We start from the raw sequence: 16,968 nt of genomic DNA on the forward strand, positions 1-16,968 counted from the left end.
CAAGGGAAATTGTGGAATCAAGAGAGCAGGAATGTAAGAGAAAATCAAATGTAAAAAACAAGAAAGGGAGAGGAGAAAATGTGTGTCACCGAAACGTGTGTGTGTGTAAGGGAGAGAGACGGAAAGAGAGAGAGAGAGAGAGAGAGTGAGGGAGAAAAATGAAGTCCTCAGAGATTGGATCAGAAATAGACTGAGTATAACGGAGTTCCTCTTGCACAGGGAGAATAAACAAGCCCCCTGTTAGACCAACACACAGACATAGCTGACTTTATTTACAGAGATCTGACACAAACCACAATAATTAGATAGCTCCTTCCTTCTAACCTGCGGGAGGCTCCTCAGCTCTCCAACTCTGACTGCTCTGAGTGCAGGCTGGGAAAAGGATGATAAGTATCTAGGGATGAGTGGTTCTTTTTGAAGAGGAGTTTCAAGACATGCAAATTGAGCTGATGAGATTCTTGACTTGGAATAGAGTACAAGTCAGCATAAATAGGCTGCCACGGGCTAATAAGTAAAACTTTGGGAGCTTATAGGTTTTTAACTTAACTAAGGGCTCCACACTAATACTGTTCATTTATAAAATGATTCCAGAGGGTGTATTCATGCATGCTGAATTGTATCTATTATGCATTATTTGGACATAATATGCAGCCACGGCTGGTGTATAGAGTCTGAACCCAAGTCTTACAGAAGCCAGTGTTCCTCCATTGTGTTGCCAACATGCTATGACCCACTGTGTTGTCCACATTTAATAATGTCTCCGGCACAGTATTCCCTGGAAATATGCATCCGAGAAAAGACTGTGAAATGCATGTGTGCATCGAGGGTGAAAGGTTTGCATTGAGGGTGTATTTTTCTGGCGCAAGGAGGATAGTTGTGGGTGTAGAAACAATCTATACCATATTCACACAGTTCTGTGGTTGTCCTCTGGCTTGCACACAATGCAGCATGTGTGCAAGTAGTGTGTGTCTGTGCGTGCATGTTTGTGTGTGCGTGCATGTTTGTGTGTGTGTTGCTGTAGAAAAGAAGGAAACTGTTTATCTCCTCTAGAATCACTGAGTAAACTATGTAAGGCACAACTAAAATGGAGATAAAGCGGTTTTACAAAATGTATTTCAGGTTTGTATTCCAATAAAATTGGACATTTTTTCGATGTAATTGCTTTACATACAGCATGACATCTGTGTGTACAAATATACATTGAAAACATTAGTGAAGGTAAGAATATCTGCTTTTTATAAGGATTCTTATTAGTTAAAATTGTAATCCTTAAGGTCTTCATGAAATCAAACCATCTTTTTGATACTATCCATCATTTCTCCAGCAAATGTTTTCATGCACAGGACATTCACAGGAACCAAGGCATGCATATAAACCATTAAAAGCATTTGTATTTGTATCCTATTGATTTCAGGGTCATTGTATATTGTTAAAACTCCCACAACATATCAGTCACTGCTAATGTAAACCTGACATTTCTTGTGAATGTTGCTTCACATTAAAAGCATTTGACTGGCGGACCATAAGACGGGTGGTTTTTCTTGTGAAGAAGCTACAGGAAATGTAATGTATTTGTCACAGAGGTTAGCAGTGACAGCCATTGTTCGTCAAAATTGTGTCTCTATAAAACAAGACATGGTCATTTTTGGCATTTTATATATAACTTTAATGCCATAGTAATCAGCTACTTTTCCTGGAGTATGTGTTCAGAAGAGATATGGGGGAAATAGGACAACTGTATGTGCCGTCGTACAAAATTTTAAGTTAAGTAAAATAATCCTACTTGTCACTGCAGGAGATTTTAGCCATGCTAGGCTATGGCATTGTCTCTCAGCCAGTCTGTTAATCCACCACTTTGGTCCAGACTGAAATATCTCAACAACAATCAGATGGATTTCTATGAAATTTTATTCAGACATTCATGGTCTCTATAGGATGAATCATACTGACTTGGTGATCCCCTGACTGTTCCTCTGGTGGCACAACGAGGTTGACATTTGTGATTCAGAGTGAAATACCTCAACAACTACTGAATGGATTTCCATGAAATTTACAACAGATATTCAAGTGCTAGTATTATTATTGTGAGCATGCTGATGTAAGCATTTAGCTCAAGTACAGCCTCACAGAGCCACTAGCATGACTATAGAGTCTTGTTTTCTAGTCCTAGGTTTACAGACCCTTTTCAAATTTAATAAATTTGGTTTTAAAAAATATTGTGGTAAAGCTAAAAATGAGACAGATTTTGTGGCTCTTAAAAGCCCAAAATATGAGGTTTTCATCCAGCAATGACAATTTGTCACCAAAGAAAAGCAGGAACAGGCTGAATGTTTTCCTCAAGGATATTTTAAAGTAGGATGGATTGTAATAGGAAAACTATTCACACACCTCTTGAATGAAAAAGCTGTGTCACTGAGACAAAATGAGCATGTGGATGATAGCAGTGGATGACAGAGGTAGGGAGGAGTTAGAAACAATGAGGAATGAGGAGGCAAGAAAAAGGTAAAACGAGAAGGAAATTGAGGGAAAGAAGGAGTTGGAAAATACACGTGAAAGATGAAAAAGAGAAGCGAACAGATGGGGAAGGAAGGGTAATATAGAGGAAGCAATAGAGGAAGAAGGAGGGTAATCTTTTTATAAGAAGGAGAGAAAGGGACATTGGGGAAAGCATATGCAGCACAGTGTTATTAAAGCTGGATGATGTATCAAAAAACTTTACACTAGCCTTTCATCACTACCTCTAATCTTATCACTGGCTTGCTATCATTTGGACTTTCTTATTACGCGGCTGCCTTATTATTTGGCTGACAGCAATATTTAATACATGCTTTGATACATGATAGTGATATAAATATCCACATTTTGTAAAGTGTATAATAATTGTCTACATGTCTCAATCAATCTTACGCCTATAACAAAAGCTTTCTTCATAGCCTCAATCATCTGAGTCCAAACTGTAGTGCTGGCATTGCTTTAGCGTCAGATCGATGGCAGAACCAAGCAGGATCGTTTTTCCCACCAGCTGTTGAATTATTCAGGCCAGGACTTCCTCTGGGGAGATTCCTACTTGGCCTGCTAGACAGACACATTGAGCTTGCAGCCTGGCAGGGAAGCTCGGGATCATCGCAAAAGTCCCAGTAGTGTGGACTGTGCTATGGCCCGAGTCAACAGAGGTCAGGTAACAGGCAGCAGTACAGACTCTTAGGGTTAGGACCCTGCAGTTCATTGATCATTTATTATTCGCATCATCATTTTTTTTATGTGAGCTGCAAAACATGATGTAATGTACAACTTTTGAATTTTAAAATTTTCATGTAAAAGGAACAATTTCCAGGTGGTATTTCAGAGGTAAAATAGGAAACGGCATTATACATGTTAAGGGCACGTTTTAATTTTCAGCTCTAAAAAGAAATTGGCACTGTGCCTTTAGATCTTTATGCTGGAAGTGACTTTTCTAGAGATGAAAAGGGAAATAAAAATGATGCATAATGATTAATAAATAATAAAAGTGAAAAAATAATATCCTGAGAGGAAAAAGTTTGGAAACTGCTTTAAAGTAGGTCAGTGTGTGTGTGATTGTTTCAGTGAAGTGGGTCACTGTAGAGTGAGGATGTCATAGTCAGACATCCGCCCTCTGCGTCCCCCTCATGCTCCTGTAACTAATGAGCCTTAACTCTCACAAAAGCTGTGGCTCAAATCATTCACTGACACATACAACATGAGGCAGTTTTGAATAATATTAAGAGTCTATGTGAGGCTCTACTTCAGCACAGCTGTGCTTTGAGCTAAATGCTAACATGCTCACAGCAGGTATAATGTTTGCCATCTGAGATTAGTATATTAGCTTTTACTAATTAATAGATGAGACTGATGGGGATGTCATTAGTTTTACAAGTATCTTTTCATAAACAAGTATCAGACAAATTCAAAATCTGGCCTCATGATGTCACAATATGAAGAGTCATAAGATCACTATAATTATTAAAATTCATCTTGTGGTGGGGAACAGAAATGAGTCTGTACCAAATTTTAATTGCCATCCATATGGTTATCAAGACATTTCTCTTAAAGCCAAAAATGTTGTATACCATTGCTAACTAAAAATTTAGGGATCATCAAAATTGTTAGGATTCATCATCTGGGAACCATGAATGTCTGTACAAAACTTTCTGGTAATCTATCTAGTAGATGTCAACATATTTCACCAGATACACCTGACCTGCTGATGGCAATAGATGAAAGTCAGGAGATCACTTAAGGGAACAGTGTGTAAGATTTAGAAATTGAATATAATATTCATAAGTATGTTTTAATCAGTGTATAATCACCTGAAAATAAGAATTGTTGTGTTTTTGTTACATTAGAATGAGCCCTTTATATCTACATAGCAGGTCCTCTTCAGCGGAGGCCACCATGTTGCACCGCCATGTTTCTGCAGTAGACCAGAATGGACAAACCAAATACAGGCTCTAGAGAGGGCCTTTCACGTTTTTTGCGAGTTTTGCAGCCACCATAGGTTCTGCTACATGCTTGGAAAGGGATGGTGAGAGGGATGGCTCAGTTGGTTGCAATTTGCAACGTCACCGCTAGATGCCACTAAATCCTAAATACTGCACCTTTAAGTCAGCAGAATTCATCCTCTGGGCACCATGCATGTGTGTACCAAAATTTCATGGCTATCCATATTAAGATATTTCTCTCCAAAAGCCAGAATGTCAAAAAAAGAAAAAGAAAAATACCTTTAAAGGGGTTTCAACCAAGACTTTCAGGACTCAGATGTGCTAGTATTACAATAATACCCTGACCGGGGGACTAAATTGTTTTGAGAGCTGACAGAACCATCACGAATACAATCACATCCTTATGAATGCACTGACATACACACGCTCACAAACATTTTTACACTCATCCATTATCTATTTTCTCTCAGGGTGTTGGTAGCTCCATAATCAAATCCAGTCATCTCACCCACACACTTTTCACACATCTCCAGCTTTGCTGTACCACACCGGACCATCTTGCCCAATCATCCCATCCTTCACTGGGAGGCACAGAGCCAGAGCTGAAATAGCAGCGTGGGCTCAGGACAGGCAAGCAATCTCACATCTACTCTAAGGAGTGAACTCAATCATGCATCACTAACTACAAGATGCTGACTAAAACTGGCATTATAAACAATAACAGCATTAGATTGTTTTCATTCATTTTTCAGTCTCAAAAAATGTTACATTAGTGTTATTGTCAGAATCTATTTTGAATTGTCAAAATCAACCTTTAAAAGTTCCACAGGTACCTTACATGAAGGAATTAAAAAGTAGTTGTCATCTCACATTAAGTGCATCCATACCGTGTTGCTATAAATAAAGCCATAGCTGCTGCAATGATGCCTCAAATGGACATTGTGCTCACCAGGACTTGTTGATGCAACTTGAAAATCAACATAAAACATTTAATATGATGTGATAAAAATGGACATGATATATTTGTTAGTAAAAAAGCTCAGGGTCTTTGTGGTGGACTGCTACTGCTACTCAATGGTTCCATCAGATGTCAATGGGGAGAAATACTGGCAGATCCAAACCTGAGGCCACATACCTGGAGCAAGCTGAGCTCATTTGCTGAAGCGTACCACATATTGTTTCTAATTTTAAACAGCATAGATTCAAATAACCATCACTTGTCAGGAAAATTTGTTCAAATAAGACTGATGCTATCAGAATATGTCAGAACAAGTATGTAATTCATGATGAGCTTCAGCCTGTGCAGGGGGATTTTTTGGGATAAGCAAACCTACTGAGTGACTTACGCTGAGGACAGCTTAAAAAGAGACTTCACCTTGAAAGTCTTGGCAGCAGTAAGCATTCTTGCTGTTGCTCAATGACTGGAAGCATCCAATGGCCTGTGTTCGTGACCATCGCTGGCATGCGATTTGAAACAAATTAGTTCATTGTATTCAACTGGGATGTATCACTTGCAGTGGATGTGGTCCTAGTGGGCATCAAAAAGCCCCATCTTTCTAATTGCCAGGTGATGGTAGCTGTCCACAGCTGTGACTCACCTTCCTCAATAGCTCTAGAGAGCCATTAAGCTCCCATTACTCAATCACATATGCTATGGACAGATGTTTGTACTGCAACACAGTAGGTGCATTCACACAGCTAAATAACTTCATGCACCTGTGTTGTTTATCAGAGGGTTGGGATGCATTGAGTTTCAGTGCTTTTTGACTTAAAAAAAATGTTTTTCTTTAGATTTCAAGTGAAAAGTGAAATCTTTGGCAGGTATGATCCCTTTGGAAACTTACAAAATATTCACCATTTTAAAAAGTGGCACTAATATCTCAGCTGGAAAAGGTTTTTATATGTGATTTCACAAATATCACACTTGTTCTAAGTGTTCAAAGTGATTGATTGTAGCACAGAGGGCAGACTTTAAGGGATGTAATGATGTGTGTGTGCCTTATTTTTCATATTTATAACTTATTTTCTGTATCTTTTAGACACTCATAGTACTAATAGTGCCAACAGTACAACAAAAACATTCCTGCATTGTGTCTCATGAATGATAATAATGGTGCCAGTTGGTGTAAATTTAGCATGAAATACTTTGTCTACTGGTGCAACGTGTATTTCCTCATCCTAAAAAGGTAAAGGAAATGGTAATTTACCCATAGGTTGTTGGTGATCACTCATCTGGAGGTCTTCCTGTACAAATGCCTCATCTGTTTTCTCTATAGAACATATTTATTTGCTTTAAGCTCTATCATGTTAGGGGCCTCTGTTTGGTTTGTCAGTAGTTCCAGTTGAAAAGCCAAATGAATCCAATCAAGCAATGCAATAATAAGACTCATCAGAGTCAGATAGCAATTCCTTAGTCCAGTCAAACTTTGATAAATGCTAATGAGGGAGCCAGACAAGCAAGTCGTAGACCCCAATCAGATGTTAATAATGGCTCCTCTAATTAGACAGATGATTCAGGTGACCAGTGATTTCCCCACATGCAGATCAAACATATATAACACTCATCAGTCTGTGACCCGAGGCAGAAGTCAGAGACAAAGTTCTCACTTTCCCTTTAGGATGAGTTTTGTATGCAAGTACCTGCTTTAAGTGCATTTATCATAGGAAATATACACAACAGCTTGCAGTTATTTTGTTATAATGTGATATTGTAACATTAGTAGATTTGGAAATTTTGCTTCTATGTTCTTAAAGTTGTCACAATATTGAAGACACCTTTTAAAACCACGGAAACAGCAGCACGTTCCTGCAGTGACTGTCAGCATTGGTGCTTCCACGTAGTACAATAAAGCTGACTGTAACATCACCAAATTGAATGATTAAAAATAAAATTGGAAAACATCCAGTTTAGTGAAACTGCTTTGAACATTGTCCTTTTAGGATGTCAAAAACGAAACATTTCAGCCAAATATTTATAAATTGTAGACCATAGTGTAAAGAGTCCCTTTTTGGAGATCCAATTTTAATTAGAAATTTTGCTTAAATAAAAAGGGAATACTTTTAGAAGACACATCCTCTATTCTGCAGGAATGGAGAGTAATATGAGAGAGCATACAGGGTTTTTGCAAATGGCTTTGTGGGGAAAAAAATCCTCCAATGTTGTTGTAACTGTATTTATGTTCTTCCAATAAAACTGAACTAGACTGACAGTCGTTCACTAAGCATTCAGAGACTTCTGCCTCACAGCAAAGGTTACATTTCATGGCTCTCAGGCCCACATGGAGGCCACAGACTCCTTCCCCAAACTAAAAATGAAGTTCATTTCAGCCCTCTAACATGTTTACTGGTCACAGTCTTGTCAGCTATTTATGACACAGAAAAAGAGAAAGTGAGAGTATTTAGTGATCCTCCATTTTCCCAGTCCTTCACCAATAAATTTGACTTTGTCTTCCCATGACTCCTTTGCTCTTGCCAGTCAGCCAGCGAGCCTGTCAGCCAGAGATCACAGATCAAAGCCCTATTTCAGCCTCTCAGCCACTAAAGCCAGCATGACAGTGAACCATCATTAACACTCGTGGAGAGTGTTACCCTTCTTCCTTTGGACTTAACATCACTTATGTTCAGTGGCTGTCAACCACAGCTTCACCAGGCCTAGTTTGTATTCAAGGAGATTCTCTCACTCGGGCCATAAGTGCTGTAAGATACGAGCTTGATACGGGTACGCAGGATGGAAGAATTTGATGGGTACAGGAATGAGACAGTTAATTCTCAGCAGCAGAGCTGACAGAGCTGATTATAGCCATTGCTGTGTGAAGACGCTGACAACTGAACAGTGCTCCTGTCAGGCCTAGAGGGGATTATTGGGTGTAGGGTGAGGAGTGATAAAAATCAGCATTTTTATAGTATCAGGGTAATGAAAACAAAACAAAACAAAAGCCTATTTAGGACCAATAAAGATGACATTTTGTTTATATTCATATAAAACAACCAATTAAAGAAGGTTTTAAAATGTAGATAAAAGCTCATGACAAGGACTCATTTATAATCTTTTCAGTATGCCCACTGTCCACCTTATTGATTTTGTGAAAGCATTAGTCACAATCTGTCCATCAGTGTACAAAGAGCACTGAAAAGCGACTTTAAAGAACGGCACTAAACTGTGAAAGATAGTGGTGCTCAGAAATTATGTATCTTTTGTTTACACTGCAATCAGTCCAGTGGGCTATATCAAGTAAGAGGGTAGAAAATAATTGATTGGTTCTGCCAGGTCAGGAGAAGAAGGTGCTTGATGCTGTAACGGCATCCAAATGTCTTCTGTATGCAAACAGCTCCACACAGACACGCTGACATACAATACGCCTTCTGCAGATCAATGTAGTCTTGTAGTCAGAAACAGAAAAAACTGTTTTGTAAGCAGAAACAACTCTGATGCATATTTAATATGTACTGCCTCTAAGCTTCATACAGCCTTTTAATTTGTCTCCCAAATGAACCATGTTGCTGTAGTAGGCGGCATCTTTCCAAAACAGCATTAACACACACACACACACACACACACACACACACACACACACACACAGGCACACGAGTAACCACACAGCTGTTTACTGGCTATCTGCGAAACAGAGCAGTGTCAAAGGAAAGGCGGAAAGAATAACCAAAACACATTTTGTCCATGAAAGCAGAAGAGGTAGAATAGAAAGGTTGTGGGCTGCCATCACCAGGTTTTGTGTAATGACCCCCAAGAGTGCAGGTGTGTGTAGGAGATGGTTTGAGTCAGAGAGGTTGACTCATCAATGTCCCCTCTGCTTCTCCATCTTAATAACATTGCAGTGTACCTTAAAAAGAAAATAAGTGAAGACTGTAACACTAAGAATGTAATGCATAAACTACAAGCGGATTCCCACAGCTTTATGGACTGAGTGGGCTTCATCAAAGAAACCTGTATGTGTGTGTGTGTGTGTGTGTTTGTGTGAGGAGTGTGAAGAGCCAGTAGGTAGAGGTGGTAGTGTGGTGTCCCCTCTGGTTGCACAAAGCTTCAGGCCAAACAGCATGACAGCAGGGGGTTGTGCATGTTTTAATTTTGAGATATTTGTCTTCACAGCTGAAACTGACTGATGAAATATCTTTTTGCTGGTTCACCTGTTTTTCTGGTCTGTGTTTCTCTAGTTCTCATCCGCAGGCCCATAAACAAGATGGCTTTACTTGCATAATTTCCAAAGTAGGCTATTAATAGAAAATAAATGCTTTGGAAATGATGCTTGGTGTAAAATGTAGGCTACATGTGCACATTTTTAGAAGACAGAAGATCTGGACATCAGATTTGGCTCCAATATAATCCAGCTGACTATTATTCAGTGATTGTCCAATTATAGCTATGCAACCATAACTAGGCACAGCAGGCCTGTCAAGCTTTAATTTGTCGAAGCAGTGTCATATAGGGCACTGTTAGAGTGATACTCATTATCCAAAGACTTTGGAGGGTGTTACCTTAGATTACTAAATACAGCAGCATTTAATACTTATTTACAAAGCCAAGAGTTAGCAGAATTATTAGCTTGCTCCATTTTTGTAGGATTATGCAGAAAAAAAGAGAGATCGAGATTACAACCAACCAACAGATAAAATTATTGTCGTTTCAGCCATCTGACATTCATCTGGCATTCACTAGTGAAAAATGAGAAGTCTGCTTTTTCTACTCCTTTCTGAAATCAAGAAAAAATACAACCAAAGATTTTAACAGCCAAATCTGCGAAGTCCAGTCAAGTCAATTTTATTTATATAGCACCAAATCCCAACAGAAGTTATCTCAGGGCACTTTTCACATATAGCAGGTCTAGACTGTACTCTTTAATTTACAGAGACAGAGAAAACTCCCCTTTAACGGGAAGAAACCTTGAGCAGAACTGGGCTCTAGGTGGGCAGCCATCTGCCTTGACCGGTTGGATTGACAGAGAAAGAGGGAGGGAGAGAGGGGAGAGAGAGACAGAGAAGCACAGCAACAACAATAATAACAATAACAATAATAATAGAAATATGACTAACAATAATAGTGATAACAGTGGGCAAATATGACTAATAATGATAGTAGTAGCAGTAGGCATCAAGATGGCCTGAGGGGACAGCAGGCGGTCCACAACCGAAGGTCACCTGCGAGATGAGAAAGTACAAAACTCCACTGTTATTGAAAACTGTATACATTTACAGTTCAAGAATGTAAAGCTAAACGTTTAAATATTTTTTTCCTAGAAATTTTTATGGATGGATAAAGTTCCTAAATTATTTATTAAATAGAAAAATATGCACATAACAATACATGCTTTATTGTTAAGTCTTCATTTTACCAAAATTCACTTTTGTGAGATTTTATCAACAGGCCTGAAGGTGTAAGTTCACTCAAGTTGTGCATCGCTTGTAACGCCTGATTTATTTATTATTTATTTGTAAAATCATTATGATTTACTGAGTATGCTCACATTTCACAAAGATGTTGCATGACATAAATGACTGGTACTCACCTGCAGCCCCTGTGCTGCTGGTGATAATAAAACTAAATCACCTGCTAATAGCAGAAATTTAAAGTTACTATCACTCTGTCCGTAGGTTCTTACTTTCTCTTAAAACACCCTTTATCTCTCATTAGCATTTCTTAATGAAATCATTCCTTCTTCTGATGAGCATGCCCACCTCAATATGTTTCTCATCTCTGCCTGTGTTTGTTTATCTGCTGCCTCAACATCCCCACTATTTTTTTCTCCCTCCCTGCCTCTATCTCTCTCTCCGCACCTGATTTTCCTTAACCAGCTAAAGTAAGATAGGCTGTGTGACATCAGGCAGTGTGCCCAGTCTGTTGTGCTACAAAATTACTGACAGCATGTATGTGTGTGTGTGTGTGTATGTGCGAGAGAGAAAAGGACAGAAAGAGCTTTATCTTACTTTTGGTGTCGAGGTTTGTCTGCAAGATAATTACGTCGGGGTTTGTAAAGCTGAGCTCATGTCTGATACGCAGCATTCTTCACATGGTTAATTAGCTTCAATGATGCTTGTGGTGCAGGATATATTCACACCAGAAGTGCTCAAACCTAGAGAGACGCAATGTGAAAGAGCGAGGGAAATCAGAGTGATGATAAGCCGCGGCGTTCGATCTCCCCAGGGCTTTTCTGCACTGTGTGAGATGCTTTGATATCTGTCCCAGATCCGTAAAGGGAACCTATCATAGGCTGGAACCATGGTTTCTCCTAAACTCAAATCTGTATGCAAATGCTGACCATCCAGACAATTATCAGAGGAATGCAATCTTAGCAACCCATACAACGCCTGCACTCAGGAAACAGGCTGAGAAATCCCACATCCCCACCGTTATCAAGCTATGCACTAACAACAGGAACAGAATTTCATCATTATTATACCCATCGCTACCACAAGCCACCAATTAGAGCGAAACTTAACAGCTCAATCTTCACCTTATCAAAGAGCTTAGATTAGATGTCACTCTCAAGAAAAGGACAATCCATTAATGGTTTAATTGGTTCTCTCTGTTCTGTGTTCAGTCAATGTGAACTTTGACCCAGTGCTTGTAGGTGGTCACACCTCAGCCTTCTTGTTGTTTTCCTTGCACATACTGTCCATGTAAAGGACAACAAGAAACATTTACTCACATTTCTTATACACTTCAATATACTATGTCTACTGTAGTTAGAGAGATTCTTATTTTTCAATGCCAAGTCACCCCTATTATATAAATATTAATGTATATATATATATATATATTATTAAAATTTAAAAATAGTTCCATATTTAACCATTTCCTATAATGGCTGGTGGAAATCTTTACTTTAGCAAAGAGCTGTTAGAGCAAATTCAGAAATGTAGCTGGTTGGTTATATTCTTGCATTGGCTGCACAGGCTCCAGCACTAGTAATGCCAGGTGAGTTCATTGCTTATCAATATCACTCTCAGCATCTGTGTTCCTCCATTGACTGACCTACTCTTCGATACACAAGCCAGACAGTCTCTACTCAGCTGACTGGAAAGACTGGTAAATGGCTCTGGGCCACATTAGACGCGTAAGTACTTCTTTATGTTGTTTGAATTGACTGGACAGTTAGACAGTGAAGCAGAAACAGGAGACTTCAACTTGCGTGTGAATGGTATTGAGGGAGTGAACAATGGGGACGAACAGAGAACCATGGATGGGCTTTGTGGCTGTAAGATTTACACTTCCGCTTTCTTGTCCAAATGCCAATTGTGCCCTCCTCGCTTCATTTCTCCCCAGGAACCAGACCATTGACTGACAAGCCGTGTGGGAGTATAAACACCAGTTTAAGAAAAAGCACAGGTTGGATTTTGGTGCAACAAATTCCTCTGTGTATATATGTGTATGTGTGTGTGTGTGTGTGTGTGTGTGTGTGTGTGTGTGTGTGTGTGTGTACTAAAGTGACAAACTGTTATTCTGTTTCTGAACTGTAGCTCCTGAAGGCCAAGCTCTCTCACAAAACAAATGTCCTGGAAATGACACATAAAACACAGTGAGAAATGTGAACACGGTGACAGCCGCATCCCAGGGACTGTCTGTTCATACATTAAGTATGGTTGAGGTGAGGCAACTGAAACCACTTGGTGGAGGATGGGGATGTCATGTGATGTAGAAATGATGAAGGAGAAATGTAACATTGATTCTTGTGCCGTCACATGACTTCCTGCGTAGGCGCTAAACCAAACTTCAATGCAGAATACCATAATTTCAATATAATCTTAATCAAACGCTATTTTCAGCTTCCTGTGACCAAATCCTTCAGTCTTCCACCTTCCCTGAATGAAAGACAAACCAATTCCTATCATTTCCCCCATATTTTACAGATCCACTTCCCACCCACCCCTCTCTGTTCCCCGGATAATAATATGTTGTCAAATGCAGGGGGTGTAGCCTGTAATAAGGGGTATTAACCCAGAGGCAACAGCTATCATCATGCTTTGGAGGTTTTACAGCATGCATGTACATGACAAAAGGAGAATACCGAAGAAAACCCAACTGGGAGCCTCTTTTCTTCAATAGGAATCTGACTCACGCAACATCTGTACAAAGGATTTAGAGGATTTGTGACGCCTTGAACTGTTATTCGAAGTGCCTGAATGTGACAGAATGAATAACTGTTGGTTTCCTCTGCTCAAGGAATGCCTGATACAGTCGACCACTATTAAACATTTATTACAACGCCACAAGAATGGTTGTGTATGTAGGGAAATTGGAGGCAGGTTAAGAGAACAACCTTTTGCATACTTGAGATGTCTGCATATCTCATTAGGCTGCAATCTTTGACAATAATGTCAAGCATGATGACAGTAATGTCACACACATAGCGTGTGTTACATATATAATCCATGCAAATTACATTATAATTACTAGTGCTTTAAGTGTGGTGTTTTTTCAGTATGAAATATGCTTTTGTGAGATGAACTCTCTCAGTCTTTCTTGTGCTTATTCTCTCTCTCTCTCACACAGACACACACACGCACACACAAAGCAGCAATGAAGCAAGAGGGAAAAGCATCGACCCTCCCCTTTCGATTAATGATTTCTTCTTCCCAAACTCCTCTTCTTTCTGGTAAGAGGCATCAGCACCACAGCCCCTCATTTCTCCCTTTCTTTCCAACCCACAACCAGCACACACATGTTGTCAGAGGAACCATTTGCATAAATTCAGGGGGGTTGTCAGAATAGGATTCATCATTTACCTGAATGGTGCTTAATTGCGCATCAGTGAGGCATGTAATCCCAATCGCCTCATCGTTACAGCTGGAAAACACTACAACCAAAACCATGCAAGCTTTTACGCAACACTTTGCTAAACTGATTCTCTTGATTCTCCCCTGTCGCCCACCATTTCCTACACAACACAAACAAGCACACAGTTGTTCATTCAGTAAATTGAAACAGTCATTTCTTGCCATGGTCTGTTTTTTTTTTTTTTTTTTTTTTACTCTGAGCTGGGAGATGTGGCAGCAAGCTTCTCTGAACGCCAGAAAGCCCATCAATAATGCACATGCAGCTTGTTATAGCTCAAACTCACTCTGCTTCGATGGCTCACCAACCTAAAACCCAGCATCAAAGACCAGAAAGATGAGTGAGTGTGTGGTGAAAATGTGCACACACTTGCCAGCACTGGAGTGCATGTCTGAGAAGTGAAAGGCGTTGAAAGCCTTGACTTTTAAACCTTCCCTAATGGGAAGAGGAGTGACTGTTTATTTGCACTGAACAAGCACTGTAGGGAGATTCATTCTGTAAAGGTGGACTTGAAATAATTTCTGAAAAGGAAATACTTTTCTACTGAAAAAAAGTAGTAAAGAATGGGATTAAGGTTGAGGCCAGGGACGCAAGCACTATGTGAATGTGATGTAAACCTCTGAATCTTTAACACCCAGCACTTTGTAAAGAATGTAAAAGAGGGAGGACGGAGGCTTGCAGTGCTCTGCTGATGCTGAAAGCAGCCAGTGGTTACAGTGGATACAGTGTGGGCTTCAATATGAGAGAGCCTTGTGGCTGAGAAGATGAAAAGATGTGTCTAATATATAAGCACCAGATGCATATACGGTATCCACAAAAGAAAAAGAAACAAAAACCAGTCTAAAACAGGTTTGGATGAGCACACACATGCTCAAATTTGTAGATTTTTACATTTTGTGGCTTTTTTGGTACCATTTTAAGATACTTTGAACCTGATGAGGTCCATTTGCCTGCTCTGCTTGCTTCAAAGTGCCTACACACCCTTTAACCTTTGAAATCTGACAACATTTCATGAAAAAAGACCGCATGCAAGAATTAATTTCAAGTTCTGCACATCTTTATATCTCCTGTGGGATGATGGCACAGGTCGGAAATGCTTTTAGATAGAGGTGTTTTTACTTTTTTCTTTTTTTTTTTAGAAATCGGAAATCCACACAAAACAATCACTAAAATAATACAAAGCTTTCTGAAAAAGGCTTGGTGGTGAAGTAAAATAACTTCAGCCCTCTGTCTCCACCTAAAACCAGCAGCTTTTCCACCAAACATGGTCAAACAGTTTTGTGCGCTCTTATCAGTGTAAAGGATTTTTTTCCCCCATTTTACTAACCTAGAACACACTCTCACCGGACAATCCTTAACTAAAACCCACAAACTGGGTGTGGCGCCGTAACAACTTTTTTTTTTTTTTTTTTTTTTTTTTTTACGACGCAGTCTGCACACCGAACTTTCCTGACCGACGGACGCTGCGACTCACCTGCAAGAGACGGTGATTTCTACTTTGGTGGCGGGGATGTTGCCGGTGATCGGGTCGAAGTCGTACACCGATGACATGTCCTCCAGCTTGTCCATAACGTCTCCCTCCATCATCTCCATCGCTAGAGCTCGGGGTGGCTCGGGTCTGATCCGAGAGGCGCACAGCCTGGCCCCGACGGAGCGCGTCGAGTCTCCGGTGACTCCAGACACCAGATCAGAGACCAGACGGCCTCCGGTCCGACCGGGTGAGGCAGCCACTTCCCAAGTGTTGGAGCTGGAGAGGAGGGAGGGGGCACTAAATGAGTGGACACCGGCAAAGGCAGAGGCGCACCTGGTTAACTGTCCATACAGCGTGAATAAGGTTTTAAAAAATGCAGGGACAGTATCTGAGATTACTGTTGCGCGCTCACCGATCGGCTGCACATCACATGGAGAGGTGGACTGCTCTCTGCGCTTTGACTTCAGTCTGTGCGCACAGCAGAGCATGTGAAGAGAAAGGACTAGATACACTCAAACCCACCCATCCTCCTCCCACACGGAATTACACTTAAGTGCTGGAAACCCTGCCCATGCCCCGGTGCTGCTGCCTGTCAGCCTCTGTACGCTGTTCACTGAGAGAGTGTGCGAGTGTGTGTCGTGGTGATTTAATTACGCGCTGATGCTTTTTAATATGTAAGACTTTATCTGAAGTGTGGTAAAAAAAAAAAAAAATGTAGCGTGGAATCCTACATCACGATGAAATAAAGACCAGCTTGTCATAATAGACACTTGTGAGGCTGTACTGAGCAGTGGTTACAAACCTGGTGGTCGGGAACCGACCTGGATAAATCTAAGGGGTCCAAAGATGGTTGATTGGGTAGTTGTATAAACATATTGCTGCTGCACTTCATTGGCTTTATTTTTCAAACTATCTTTTAATCTTTACTTTTTTCTCATGTAATACTGGATTATATTACTCCAGCCTCCTAAAAAGTTCATACTGTATAAATCGATCTGACGAGGAATAATCACTTAAATTGGTCTCAACACATGCGAGGGGTCTCAAATAGCTTTGTTTCAATGACTGGCAAGCAAAACATTTTGGAATCACTGCTGAAGAGCGACTTTCAGAGAAGAATTCAGCACCACAGTGAGGGACAGCTCCCACAGCAAACCATTTAGCTTAATAATGGTGTAAAACTAGCAGACATGCTTTCAGAAACTATCCTCTAATACTCACTGAGCAAAAACAAATTCAACAAATGATGTAAA

The 16,968-nt window shown here is 40.1% G+C and overlaps 1 protein-coding gene across 4 annotated transcripts in view; it reads right to left on the bottom strand.

Moving 5' to 3' along the window:
• The window catches only part of cpne5b (copine Vb), a 128,020-nt gene extending 111,447 nt beyond the window's left edge, over positions 1-16,573 (bottom strand). The window contains exons 1-2 of one of the 4 annotated variants that reach the window (XM_067587779.1): positions 16,128-16,208; positions 15,719-15,991 (exon numbers count right to left, since the gene is read on the bottom strand). In XM_067587779.1, coding sequence (XP_067443880.1) covers positions 15,719-15,837 — 119 coding nt within the window. In that variant the 5' untranslated portion in view covers positions 15,838-15,991; positions 16,128-16,208. Of the gene's footprint in view, positions 1-15,718 lie in introns of all 4 variants that reach the window. The other 3 variants (XM_067587780.1, XR_010928186.1, XM_067587778.1) reach the window with 3 other exon arrangements.
• Between the last annotated feature and the right edge of the window lie 395 nt (positions 16,574-16,968).

Source organism: Thunnus thynnus, chromosome 4 (genome assembly GCF_963924715.1).
Source record: "Thunnus thynnus chromosome 4, fThuThy2.1, whole genome shotgun sequence".
In the NCBI taxonomy this organism is placed as follows: Eukaryota; Metazoa; Chordata; class Actinopteri; order Scombriformes; family Scombridae; genus Thunnus; species Thunnus thynnus.